Source organism: Sycon ciliatum, chromosome 1, assembly GCF_964019385.1.
Source record: "Sycon ciliatum chromosome 1, ocSycCili1.1, whole genome shotgun sequence".
Classification (NCBI taxonomy): Eukaryota; Metazoa; Porifera; class Calcarea; order Leucosolenida; family Sycettidae; genus Sycon; species Sycon ciliatum.
Window position 1 is genome coordinate 24,898,171 of NC_088643.1, and position 13,598 is coordinate 24,911,768.

The 13,598-nt window shown below is 48.3% G+C and overlaps 1 protein-coding gene across 1 annotated transcript in view; it reads left to right on the forward strand.

Moving 5' to 3' along the window:
• The window catches only part of LOC135819757 (uncharacterized), a 54,102-nt gene that overhangs the window by 8,838 nt on the left and 31,666 nt on the right, over window positions 1-13,598 (forward strand). The window contains exons 2-3 of the mRNA XM_065333023.1: window positions 6,218-6,554; window positions 7,429-7,688. Of these exons, the coding sequence (XP_065189095.1) occupies window positions 6,218-6,554; window positions 7,429-7,688 (597 nt within the window). The remainder of the gene's footprint in view (window positions 1-6,217; window positions 6,555-7,428; window positions 7,689-13,598) is intronic.

Consider the following 13,598-nt stretch of genomic DNA (forward strand, 5'->3'; position numbering starts at 1 on the left):
CTGATGGAAATGTTTCCTGGGAAGGCGCTGACTCTGCCGAGCACGCGTGTTCTGGAGTCGACGGGATCACTCTGCGAAGGTTTCCTGTGACCGGCGCTGACTCGCCCGTTCACGCCTATTTTGGAGACGACGGGATCTCTCTTCCAAAGTATGTTTTTGCTGACGCATCCTATCACCTATTCGGCAACTAACATCCATTCTAATTTCATTTCCTCCTCGTCTCCCTATTTCTTTCCAGAAAGTCTCTCTATACATCAGGGAGTCGTACTGTATTGGCAGCTACCCTAACGGGTCACGCCGCCCACCACCCAAGCATGGGTATGATGAGGGACAGTGGCAACAGAAACAAAAAAACAGCAATCAGGGAGAGAAAGCAAGAGAAAGACGGCGATAGTAGTACATCTGGTGTGCGACGTATAGAAAAGAGAGATGACAAGAGATGCGCACAAAATAGGAAACAATAATTATTTTTGCAGTTCCGAAACAATCAACCAGGTGATGGAGTGTGGGCACCCGAAGTCCCACCTGGACTCCACTGGAAGAACATCCCACACAGGGATATCAGCGATAGGCCAAGCGTTGAAAAACAGCCATGAGGACACATCGTCTAGAAGTCCACCGCGCTCGAACTGAAATTGCAGGTTCAAACAATTTCCCACGCGGCGTCAGGCAGCGTAACTCTTCTCCCTGCATCACCATCCATCTCCAGCAACCGTCTCCACTCACAGCTCATGCCTCTGCCACCACTGTGCTCCTCCGAGCTTCGCAGTTTGAAACCATTCGGGGGTCAGCTACACCACCGCGAATGGAGAGACGAGGACGACAACGGTCGTGACTGAAAAGACACTGCCTTGGCGACCGCATCGCGGAACCCTCGCCCCAGCAAATTCAGAAATACGCCAGGGGAAACTCTGGTGGACCCAGAGCCACCCCCTTGGCAAGACTAGTAAGAGGAACGACTGAAAACTCAGATAAAACGGAGCTACAAAAAGTGCAACCGTCCCCTTCAAGCACAGTTGCAACACACAGGGAGTCCTATACATGTACATAATTATTATGGCCAGCTGTTTGTAGCCAGCTGTGTTTGATGGTACGGTACGGTACGGGACAGATACAGGAGCCAGCAAATGGCCAGCTGTGCGATACGGTACGGGACAGATACGGGATAGCGCCAGGCGTGACACAAACAAACAAACACCAAACGAGAGAGCTTGGAAGCTCAGGGCCCTGCGCTATGTTTTGTTGCCTAGCTCATCGTGCATGTTGTTAGAACTGATGGAAATGCTTTTTCCTTTGATTAGCTACATCATTGTTTTGCAAAAACGTTTCAATGAGATACTGAAGTACAAGTAACGTCTTCTGCATAGCTATGGGACCGGCGCTGACTCTGCCGATGACGGGCGTTCTGGAGTCGACGGGATGTCTGTCCTGACGTTTCCTGGGACCGGCGCTGACTCTGCCGATCACGGGCGTTCTTCTTCTTCTTATTATTATACTGACGGCAACTAACATCCATTCTGAATGCATTTACTCGTCTCCCTACTTCGTATTTCTTTCCAGAAAATCTCCCCATACAGCAGGGAGTCGTTTACATAATATGACTCCCTGCTATACATCTACATGACTGACTTGTCAGTTTGAGCACTCTGGCAAGGTACGTTCGGGCCTGATTGGAAATTTTTATTTTCATTGCTATCAGGTTCGGCCTCATTTTCTCTGTGCTGCGCTGATGACTTCAAAAAGAACGAAACAGCATGCTGTCCGCAGATTGAGTGACTGTATATACGTTATAATTATTATCAAGAGTACATAACTGATAACCCCCCAGAGTGTGCAACGCCGATCCAGCTCTGTGTAGGGTCTTGGTCGAGCGGAATCGGATCTTCTGATGTCATGCGTGCACTTCACACCAGCGCAAGGCCGGTCTCGAGGCAGGGCACCATTGTTTTTGATCCAAGAGTACCCGCGACTTCCCGGGTTCCCCTCGGATGTGTACGGTATTATGACGCAAAGATCCGATTCCGCTCGACCAAGACCCTATGCAGAGCTGGATCAGGCGTTGCACACTCTGGGGGGTTATGTACTCTTGTTATTATGCTATCGGCCTACATGCGATTTCCGGGCTGGTCGACAGGCGGCCCAGCCAGCCTGCTAGTGGGATCTCGGCCTCGCACACAAATCCACACAAAATTTAATGTTACTGCACTGAATGCATTCCCCCCCCCCATACACTTCGCATATATACTCATTCTCTTGATGGTACCGTACTCTTGATGGTACGGGACAGGTACGGGATAGCGCCAGGCATGTCGATGGCACAAACAAACAAAAATATTGTGGCCAGCTGTCTTTGCTGGTACGGTACAGTACGGGATAGATACAGGATAGCGCCAGGCGTGACACAAACAAACAAACACACAAACAAACACCAAATTAAAGCTGTGTGGACCCTGGCTAGCGCCAGACGTTACTGAAGTAACGTCTTCTGCATAGCTACGGGAATTAAAGCTGTGTGGACCCTGGCTAGCGCCAGACGTTACTGAAGTAACGTCTTCTGCATAGCTACGGGAATTAAAGCTGTGTGGACCCTGGCTAGCGCCAGACGTTACTGAAGTAACGTCTTCTGCATAGCTACGGGAATAATGCCCTTGCCTTGATAGTGTGCTTGTGCTTAGCTATTGCTGACGGCCGAATGCATGGTTGCCTGTGGAGCACATTACATAACTTTACAGTCTCCTATAATACGCATCCTGTCCGACGGCAAAAGAGGCTGCAGATTTAGTTTTTCTGCACGTTATCAGCAATGACTACTGGTCTTCAGCAACTTGGGTCTCCTGTAATACGCATCCTGTCTATGCTTTCGTAATGCTAACATAATGCTTGGGATAGCACTCGCTACTGATCTTCAGAAACTCAGCCTGGCTATCCCTCACAATAAGACTGTTGTAATGTTCATAATTCCCAAGTGGTCGCTGGTTTCTCCCACAATTTCATCGTACTGTTGTATGAAATGCTGTACGACATCCTTTTGCCGTGCAACACCGTATTGATGTCTGGCGCTGTCGCCTTCATCTCTGGTGCGGGTGTAATCTTGTGACTTCGTACATGCGTTATAATAGACCAATCCCTTTGTCTGGGTTCGTGAAAAGGGCAACGCGTGCAAGTAACAGTTAGCTCGTGTAAAGTGCATGGTTTTGTATTTACTTGGTATGTGGCAGCTTATGGGACAGAGAGACTTTTGCTCCCCGAGCTTGTGTATGTAAATAGTGGTTTACGTCGACCATGACGGCTCGCTTTGAATTGCAGAACGGCTGCTCCGATACGAACTCTAAAACCAGAACAATAATAATGGCTACAATTCCCAACCATACCACAACAAACTGATCGGCTACATTACCGTATTTCCCCTTAAGTTAGCACGTACTAACTTTCGAACTTAGCAGCCACATGAGTACTAACTTTCGGGGGTGGTACTATCTTTTGGGGAGTACTTTTTTTATCGGGGTAAATGACACGCAGTGGGAAGCCTGCGCAACTCTAGTGTCCGTGCATATGATGTATGTACTTTACGGTGTCTGTACATGTAGGACGGGTACGAACTTACTATCTTTCGGGGGGAACTGTCTTTCAGGGTGATAACCTCGGCAGTGGAAAGTGTATTTTTTATAGGGGGGGGGGGGTACTAAGTCCTTGGGCAGAATTAACTTACGGAGAAATACGGTATTGTATTGCAAAAAGTTTCCATCTGTTCGAACAACATGCATGATGACTTTGAGCTAGGCCAAAAAGCATGGTATAGGGTCCTGAGCAAAAGAAATACACTTTCTATTTGCCTTCGAGGGTAATACGACACCGTCTACCACCTTGATGACCTAGGCAAAAAGCATAGGGATGTTATAATTTTTTCTTTTCTCCTATATATATTTCAAAACATAACCTAGGATTCGAACCCGCACTATCGCCCTGCATGCATTCCCCCGATACACTTCGCATACATACTCATTCTTCCAAGTTGCTTCTCGTTATGATCTTGCATTTGAAAGCCCTATTTGAATATTGTGGCCACCTGTCTTTGGTACGGTACGGGACAGGTACGGGATAGCGCCAAGCATGCCGACGGCACAAAAAAACAAACACACACCTTGATGGGACGGTACGGGACAGGTACGGGATAGCGCCAGGCACGCCGACGGCAAAAACAAACACACACCTTGATGGTGCGGTACGGGACAGGTACGGGATAGCGCCAGGCATGCCTGTGGCACAAACAAAGAAACAAACACAGAATTAAAGCTGTGTGGACCCTGGCTAGCGCCAGACGTTGCTGAAGTAACATTTTTTGCATAGCTACGGGAATAAATAACATGTCTAGAATCAGGTAGGGTCGGGCAGTATAATGTAGGATGTCCTAATGGACACTCCCCCCCTCCAGCCCCGCTCTCTATGAAGTATGATCTGCTCTGCTGCTACTTTGTCAGGTTTATCGGGTGCTCGCCATATTCTGGAGAAAAAACAGCATCCGAAAACGTAGCTCTCCAATCTCCAATCTCCAATCTCCAATCCAAAGACGAAACGCTCAGAGATTGTACTGTATGTATGTGCAGTAGAGTGCAGTGGTATCGTATTCAATCTTTAAAAAAGATTGAATACGATGAACCGTGATCCATGTTACGCTTTAATCCCAGGAAACAGTAGTCCGTGAAAAGACTTCAAGTTTGCTTCTTTGTCCACTAATATAGTACAGAGATACTAATGGGTCAGAAGATGCAACATGAGGTACTATAAAAGCCATTATTCTAACGAGGCGCATATATAACGATTTCCCAAACTTGACTAGTTTACGTGTACCAAAGTTAATGATTCTCACTCATTCTCAACGCTCAATAGGACAGTATATGTATCGATTTCTGTATAACGATTTCTATTTTAACAACAGATTTCTACTCGTTAACTCGTTAGAACAGATGAACAGATTGTCCCAAAGTTATTTCTAATGTTGTAGCATTGTTCTCTTGTAATTTAGTGGAACCTGTATTGAGTAACTGAGTTTTATGTTTCGTTACATTGTCGACAGATCTCCTGTGTACCGGATTTGTGGCACAATGATTGTAGCCATTTGTCGTCTTCATTCTTGTGCAATCATGCATTATGTAGGTTGGTTCTCTTCATGTTATTGTGACCTATTTGAGGCTATTTCATAGATGTTGGTTGCCTTGTTGCTTTCTCTCCCCTCTCCTCTCACCCAAGCCATTCTGCATAAGCAAAGCTGTGGACGCAGCATACTGCTGCTTCACTTCAACGCGGAAATGCGTATAATAATAATAATAATAATAACTCGTTAGAGTTAGCACTTCGTTATATATATATAATATATGGCTTTTACAGTAAAATACTGACCTGAATTGAGTCATTGAGCTCTATCAAATTGGTGGATAACGGTACAACCGCCAGTGAACTTTAGGTCATGCCCTTCATTGTCTTCTTGGCACCACATCTGAGCTTATAATACTAATAATAACTTTATTAGGATGTCCCAAAGGCAAATCGCCTATCGAGGGGTTCACCGTGTTGAATGGTTGTGGTATGACAAAGCAAAGAGGCAACCATTGTGTGTGTGTGTGGAGGGTGGGGGGGGGGGGGGAGGGGGAGTTTCGAACTATGCACAGTGAAGGGATAATAATTATTGTATGTATGACAGATCATTTCATGCAACATTTCGGCATTTGGAAATGTCCGATCTTTACTTGAACTATTTGGCCTCACTGAACCTACGACATGAAGAAATAATTACAGTGAAATACACAGTGGGTTGACACAAACTCCCCCCCCCCCCCTCTCTCTGCACCGATCTTCGATCTTCGCTTCCATGGTGATGCTCAATGACATCCGATCTGACGAGTCAGCTTTGTGCCCTTTAGGAATGAAAATGCCTTTGTTCCCTGATGTCTGCATATAACGTTACATGCATAAATTACTGAGTAGGCTAACATGCACATATAGTATTGTTGTGTTTTGCTTCTCTGGCACGAGAGGAACATGGATGCAGTCACGAGTGAATGGGATTTTCGGTCTTTGACCACTTGATGGTGGGTCTGATCTACTCACCTCCCAACCGGGTGGCATTCCTACGGCTGTGGAAAGCTCAGTCTAGCTGAGTGTATCGTGACATGCGAATTTTATGTTTTATTTTGCTCCCTGTGTTGTGCATGTTGAGTAGATGGCATCTATGGATCAAGATCCGATATCTGGAGACTACGACGATGATGGTGATGATGATGATGATGATGATGTTGATGATGATGATGATGATGACTATGAAGACCACGATCAAGTAGGATTTCTGATTGATCCTGATAAAGACTATCCACTGGAGCGACTATTCTCTGAACCCATTGCGGAGTTGATCAGGGCATGTGTAGATGGTGATCAGGAAGCCGTGCCTTGTAATGTTGAACCAAGAAACAATGCTGAGCCTGGCTTTTATCCGTATGATATCAACGTAAAGGCAGCTGGACTGTTGTCTTCACCGAACCAAGTGAACGTCACACGCATCAGTAAGGGAGAATGTACTTGGTTCTGGATTGTTTACTTGTTAACAAGAGCTTCACCACATTTGGCTTCATTTTGCTGAGGGCAGCATTCTACTATCAGTGAGCCCCACCACTTCACACCGTGCTCTCACCCGGCCGGCGTACTCCACTTACACAGCACAGCACGACCGTGCTCAGTAGAAATCCTCAGTGCCTGGATGCTCTGACAAAATCATTGTCTCGACAGAGCTGCCCTCACTATGGTGATGTGGTGCAGGTTGAGTGGGTCGGCCGAGAGCACTTAGTGGAGTGAGTTGGTCGAGAGCACTTATAGGAGTGGTGGAGGCAACTGGGAGTTTCCTTCCAACTGATTAGGTTATGAGAAGAACTTGGGACACCATTGAACCCTGACTGAGTATGATGCATCCCCCTGAGCATAATTATAAGCACTCAAGACTAGGTTAAGCTAGTCTATAGGAATTATTCAGAAGCTTTTTAGACAATTCCTGCAGCTTCATGTCAGAACCAGATGTGCCTTTTTTCAGTTTTGCCTCCTCCGCGCATTCGTCAAACTCAGTTTGAGAAAGGGTGCGTGTGAGCAACATGCAAGTAAATAATTTTTACGAGCGAAGACATGGCAAACAACAGCATTCGCTTGCAGCAGGAAGATCAATAATGTTAGCAAACATGAAGTATTATCAGACCTTACAAGAAAGGTGTAAGGTCACAATAAGAGAACTGTACTCCTCTGGTGTACATTATGCTTACTGTAAAATTCCCCTCTCTGCTTTCTCTTTACCTTAATTTGAAATACAAGTACATGTACGTTGAAGTATATGTACTAAAAGCGTCACATGATTGTTTTTTCCCACTGGTGTGGTGTCTGATTGTTTTTCAGGGCTAGTAACCGGCAAGGAAGATGATGGCAGTGATGAGGTGATTGCATATTTCATCAGCGCTGAAGAGGACTACCCGTTGGAGACTTTTGTTTCGCCACCTTTGTTTCTTATGATGCTTGCATGCCGGAGGGACGACCATGACGACCTTCAGCGTCTCTTGACAATCAACGTTGCCGGCACACAAGCATTGGATCCCGATTTGCAGCGTGTGAAGGCCGCAGTTTGGGATACGCATAGTCACATTCATGTGACTCTTCTTGTAAGTGTGTCATGTCAATGATTTCAAAGTCTATATACATTGATATTGTGGAAGAAGGCGCTGTAGTCGGTGACTGTATCATCGGATCTCACCATAAACTAGAAATTACATTTACATTAGTAGTTGTAGAAAGGAAAAAAGGACACAATGGAAACGAGTTAAGAGTAACTCTCCACCACTGTAGCTAGATACTATATACAGTCAGAAAGTGCAACAACTAGACACAAAACCGACACGCGAAACGTACGTCGTGTGAAACAACTTGTTTTGTAGTCAACTAGTCCATCACAATGTCATGCATAAGGAGTACCGTTGGAGTTTGGCGTTCGGCTTGTACAAATCGTTTTCGCAAGGCTTCCCCCTTCTGTACTTATCTTTGATACAAGTATTTCTGAGCCACCCAGGTTGGGTGGTGTGCTGCTTTGCTGCTTTAAATTGTAGTTAGACCGATTTGTCAAGTGTCCTACTGGTCTCGTCATCGTCCAGTAACAATCGACATTCTTTGTTCTGTTGAGACTGTAGCTTGTGCTCATTTTCGTTGCGCTTACCTTCCCCTCCCCTCTTTGGTCTCTCCAAAACCTTTAACCTTCCGAGTTGGAAGGCTGTTGGTTAGCGCTACGGAGATGTGTTGAAGCTAGGTGTCAGGACGTCGAATGTCTCAGTACTCTGTCAGTTGTGTGCCTACAGTCCATTCACAAAAAGATGGGCCGTGGCTCTGGCGAGCTCCCGTATTTGGCGATTTTCAAGATTTTATCGTACACAGTGCAGTGCTGCGAAATTTGAAATTTGAAAAAGGGTCCAAAAAGGGTACCTGAACTGGGGTTCGAACCGCACTGTTGCAGGCAGGGTCAAACGGCCTGGATTTTGATGGTTTTTCCCAATTCAGTGCGCTTGGGGCAAAACCTGGCCGAAATCCTATTCTTGCTACGGCTTGCTATATGGAAAAATAGACTTCAGAAACAGAATTGGAAGAGGATTCCGTAGGGGATTGCAGAAAAAAATTGTAAAAACTCAACGTTTGACCCATTTATGGCCAAAAGCTAGAAGTCCATCTTTTTCTGAATGGACTGTAGTTGTTGCACTTTCTGACTGTATATAGTATCTAGTTACAGTGGTGGAGAGTTACTCTTAACTCGTTTCCATATGTCCTTTTTCTTTTCTACATTATTTTATTATTGCCTCAATACCCGAGTTTCACATTAGTAGTTGCTTACATATGTGGGTAGTTGATATCTTCAGTCTCAGATTATTGACTCAGTCGAGCAAATGATCAAAAAGCCACGTGTTGAGAATGCAGAAGTGTAAAGAGCTCAAGCCATGACACTTGAAAAGTAATTCTACTGGAAGTATGCTGCAAGAAAATTTGTGCTCAAGGATATTGGGCCCCCATTCGAGTCAGCGACCCTAAATCTATGGACTGAGTTTTAATTTTGTGGAAAGTTACCTATTCGAAATAGCGAGGCCACTTCAGCATTCTCTGTCACACTTGATTGTATGTGCTCCGCTACTGTTGTGGTCCCGTTGTTGTACCCGATCCGTTCCGGGATCGGTTACCCATATGCATTCCCGTACTGTGTACATATATGGATCCTGGTTGTGCATCTTTATCTTTCGTTGTTCTATGTAAATAAACTTTAGTTGTTGTCTGGGACTTGTGGAGTGAAGTTGATCTATGGAGTGCGGGAACTAACCGTTGATGTTCACTCAGGAACATTACATGGTGTCAGAAGTAGCAGTTAGTCATGTCGTCTGCCAAATTTCCTGTACCTGCCCCGTTCGATTTCTCCACCCCAGAAGCATGGCCACTCTGGAAGACCCGTTTTGAACGCTTTAGTTCTTTGTCCAAATTGGACGAGGCGGACGGGCAACGCCAAGTAGACACATTAGTTTACTCCATGGGAGCCGAAGCCGATCCTATCTTTGAGTCTCTATCTCTGTCCGCGGATGATAAGAAGAAACTCGACAAGGTACTGGAGGCCTTTGACAAGTATTTTCGCCCGGGTGTAAACGTAATCCACCAACGGACATTGTTTGAAAGGTGTGTCCAGAACCCAGGTGAATCCGTGGAAGAGTATGTGCGTCGTCTCCGTGCCGCAGCCAAATATTGCGCGTTTGACAAGTCCGATGAGCGTATCCGCGACAGGTTGGTGGCCCATATGACGAACCGAGAAGTTTCGAAGAAGCTACAGCTAGAGGATCACGCTCAGCTGACACTCGACACTGCCGTGAGCTTGGCACGCAAAACGGAGTCCGTAAACGCCGAGGTCGCCCAGCAAACGCCCCGGGTGAGCCAAGCTGCTGCAGCTACCTCACCGCAACGGAAACACGGCAAGTCCCCAGCTTACACAAGTAATAGTTACGGATCGACGGGAAAGCGACCACAGGTCAAGTCCCAACGAGACTCGAGCAACAGTAAGAAGTGCTCGTGGTGTGGCTCCTCCAAAGACCACAAATCGAACCGTGACGAATGCCCTGCCAAGGACAAGTCTTGTAACAAGTGTCGTAAGTCTGGACACTTCGCCAGCGTCTGCCGGTCTGCCTCCGCCAGTGCAGCACACAACGATTATGTGCATGTAGCTGAGTTTGACTTGCAGTCGGACCCCGTCGGCGAAAATTTCCTTGGAGCTGCTTCTACCCACACCGCTGACGAGCCGTGGATAGTACGACTGGATCTGTGCGGCTCACACCTCGATTTCAAAATCGACACTGGAGCTGATCTCAACATTATGACGCAGGCCAGCTACAACTCTTTATCTGCACCGCCAGTACTCAGTCCGTGCCAGACACGTATGATTGGGCCTGATGGGAACCAGCTCACGATACAGGGTGAGTTCCACACTTGTGCTGTGTTCCGTGATGTACAGTACCCAGTCACTATCCTGGTCATTGCCACCGGTGGTGTCAACTTGTTGAGCAGGCAGACATCTGAACAGATGGGCCTAGTACAACGTCTTCATGTTGGCTCTTCAGATGCCCAGCCGAAAATCGGATGCATGCTAGGCAAGCCAGTCGAGATTGAGTTGAAGCCAGACTGCAAACCATACAACTGTGTAAATGCTCGACGCATTCCAATACACATCCGCCTCAAGGTTCGCACCGAGCTGGAGCGTATGGAAAAAGCAGGTGTCATCACAAAAGTCGAGCAGCCGACCGACTGGTGTTCACCCCTCGTGTCGGTCCTCAAGCCGAACGGCAACGTGCGTGTATGCGTAGACCTCAAGCGCCTGAATGCCAGCGTCAAGAGAGAGCACTACCCGTTACCGACCGTGGACGACACGCTCGCACAACTCAACGGTTCTACCATATTCTCTACGCTGGACACCACGTCTGGCTTCTGGCAGATCCCACTCTCCGAGGAAGCGTCGTTGCTGACGACGTTTATCACTCCCTATGGCCGCTTCAAGTTCGAGCGCCTTCCCTTCGGCATAACGAGCGCGCCTGAGATATTCCAGCGCCGGCTACAAGGTCTACTCAGCGATATTCCCAACGTAGCAGTGTTCATAGACGACATCATCGTCTATGCTTCATCGATGGCTGAGCATGATGCTGCTCTGCTCGCCGTCGAGAACCGACTCCGTGATGCCGGTCTGACACTGAATCCAAACAAGTCTAAGTTCAGATGCACGTCCCTAAAGTACCTGGGCCATCGGATCAGCGACAAGGGTGTCCACCCTGACCCAGCTAAGCTGGATGCCATTGAGCGCCTCGCAGCACCAGCTGATGTGGAAGAGCTCCGTCGTGCACTCGGACTCTTCACGTACCTCTCCAAGTTTCTGCCGTCATTGTCGACCGTAGCCGCCCCACTGCGCGAGCTACTCCGGTGCGACGCGACGTGGCAATGGACCAGAGCACATGAGCTAGCTTTCACAGAGCTCAAACGCCTAGCTGCCTCAACCCCGTGTCTCGCGTACTACGACCCGTCCGCACCGACCATCGTCACGGCTGATGCGAGCAGCTATGGATTGGGTGCTGCACTGCTACAGTTCCACGACAATGAGTGGAAGCCGGTCGCGTACGCCTCACGCACCATGACAGCAGCAGAGAAACGGTATGCCCAGATCGAGAAAGAGCTCCTCGCCTCGGTCTGGGGATGTGAACACTTCCATCAATACCTCTACGGAGCGCCCCGATTTACTATTCAGGCGGACCACAAGCCGCTGGTCCCACTAATGAACACGCGTGACCTCGACCGAGTACCTCTACGCTGCCAACGTCTACTGATCAGACTCATGCGCTATGATGTACAGGCGGAGTACGTGCCTGGCAAGAACATGGTTCTCGCCGACACGCTGTCCAGAGCTCCTCTTCCTGACACGCCAGCAACCGAATCCGACCTACACAGTGACTCGGAAGCCACCATCGCCGATGTACTGTCGTCTCTATGCAGTCCTACCAAGCAACACGTTCTCGTTACAGCCACTGCTGACGATCCAGTCCTGCAACAAGTCATCCAGCATACCCTCCATGGCTGGCCGACCAAGGTCAACGCAGACCTGGAAGCCTATCGCAACGAACGTGGCTCACTCTCAGTTCATGACGGTCTGCTGTACCACGGATTTCGGATCGTAGTCCCGGCATCCGAGCGCAACGCTACACTTGCCACTTTGCACGACGGTCACCAAGGCACAACCAAGTGCCTGGCCCGTGCGAAGTCCTCCGTCTGGTGGCCAGGTATCACACGTGCCATTTCAGAATGCGTGCAGAACTGCCTGACCTGCACCAAGCATCGTTTTCAGCCGCCAGAGCCTCTGTCTCCAACTGCGTTTCCCTCTTTGCCATGGGAGAGAATAGGAGTCGACCTCTGCCAACATGACGGTCAGGAGTACCTCATTGCTGTCGACTACTTTCCAGGTACATTCACGCCATCCCGCTACGGAAGACTACCTCTGGAGCCGTCATCAAGGAACTCCACGAGCTGTTCGCCATCCATGGCATCCCTCAAGTCCTTGTGTCGGACAACGGTCCACAGTTCGCAAGTGCTGAATTCGCCGCATTCACAGCCCAAATGCAGCTCACCCACCGCACCAGTAGCCCGCACTACCCACAGAGCAACGGTGAAGCTGAGCGAGCAATTCGAACATTCAAGCGTCTCCTGAAGACCAACAACAGCCTCAACGATGCCCTACTCAGTTACAGGTCAACACCCCTCGCAAATGGCTACTCGCCAGCCGAGCTCCTGTTTGGTCGTCGTCTACGCACACACCTCCCATGTACAGCGGAATCCCTCGCTCCAAGTTGGCCTGATCTTGCCAAGCTAAGGAAGTTCGAGGTGAGGCAGAAAGACAGACAGAGTGAGACGTACGACTCGTCACACCGAGCACAGTCTCTGCCACCATTGACCCAAGGCGACCGAGTCTGGGTGCAAGATCTCGCTTCCGAAGCCGTGATTGCAGACCGCGTCTCCGACAGATCCTATATTGTCACGACTGACAACCTGTCCGAGTACCGCCGCAACCGTCGCCACGTCAAGTTGCTACCTGATGTGCAACCAACACCAACACCGCAGTTGAATGTCACTACACCTGCAGAGCCTCCATCCGCTGATGTCGAGTTCCAGCCTACCTTGCGCCGATCAGCACGTCCATCCCGGCCGCTGAACAGACTCGACCTGTAAACGCATTAGTCATTACTCATGCTATGATCACTCCAGTCGCTGACGCTGATGATCGTGAACTGCATGTAGTATTTGTCTGTCTCTACCCTATCTCCTCTGTATGTATATGACTAAATATTCTTCGAGCTGTTACCTCTGTAACCTCTCTCTCTCTTCGAACATAAAAAGGGAGATGTTGTGGTCCCGTTGTTGTACCCGATCCGTTCCGGGATCGGTTACCCATATGCATTCCCGTACTGTGTACATATATGGATCCTGGTTGTGCATCTTTATCTTTCGTTGTTCTATGTAAATAA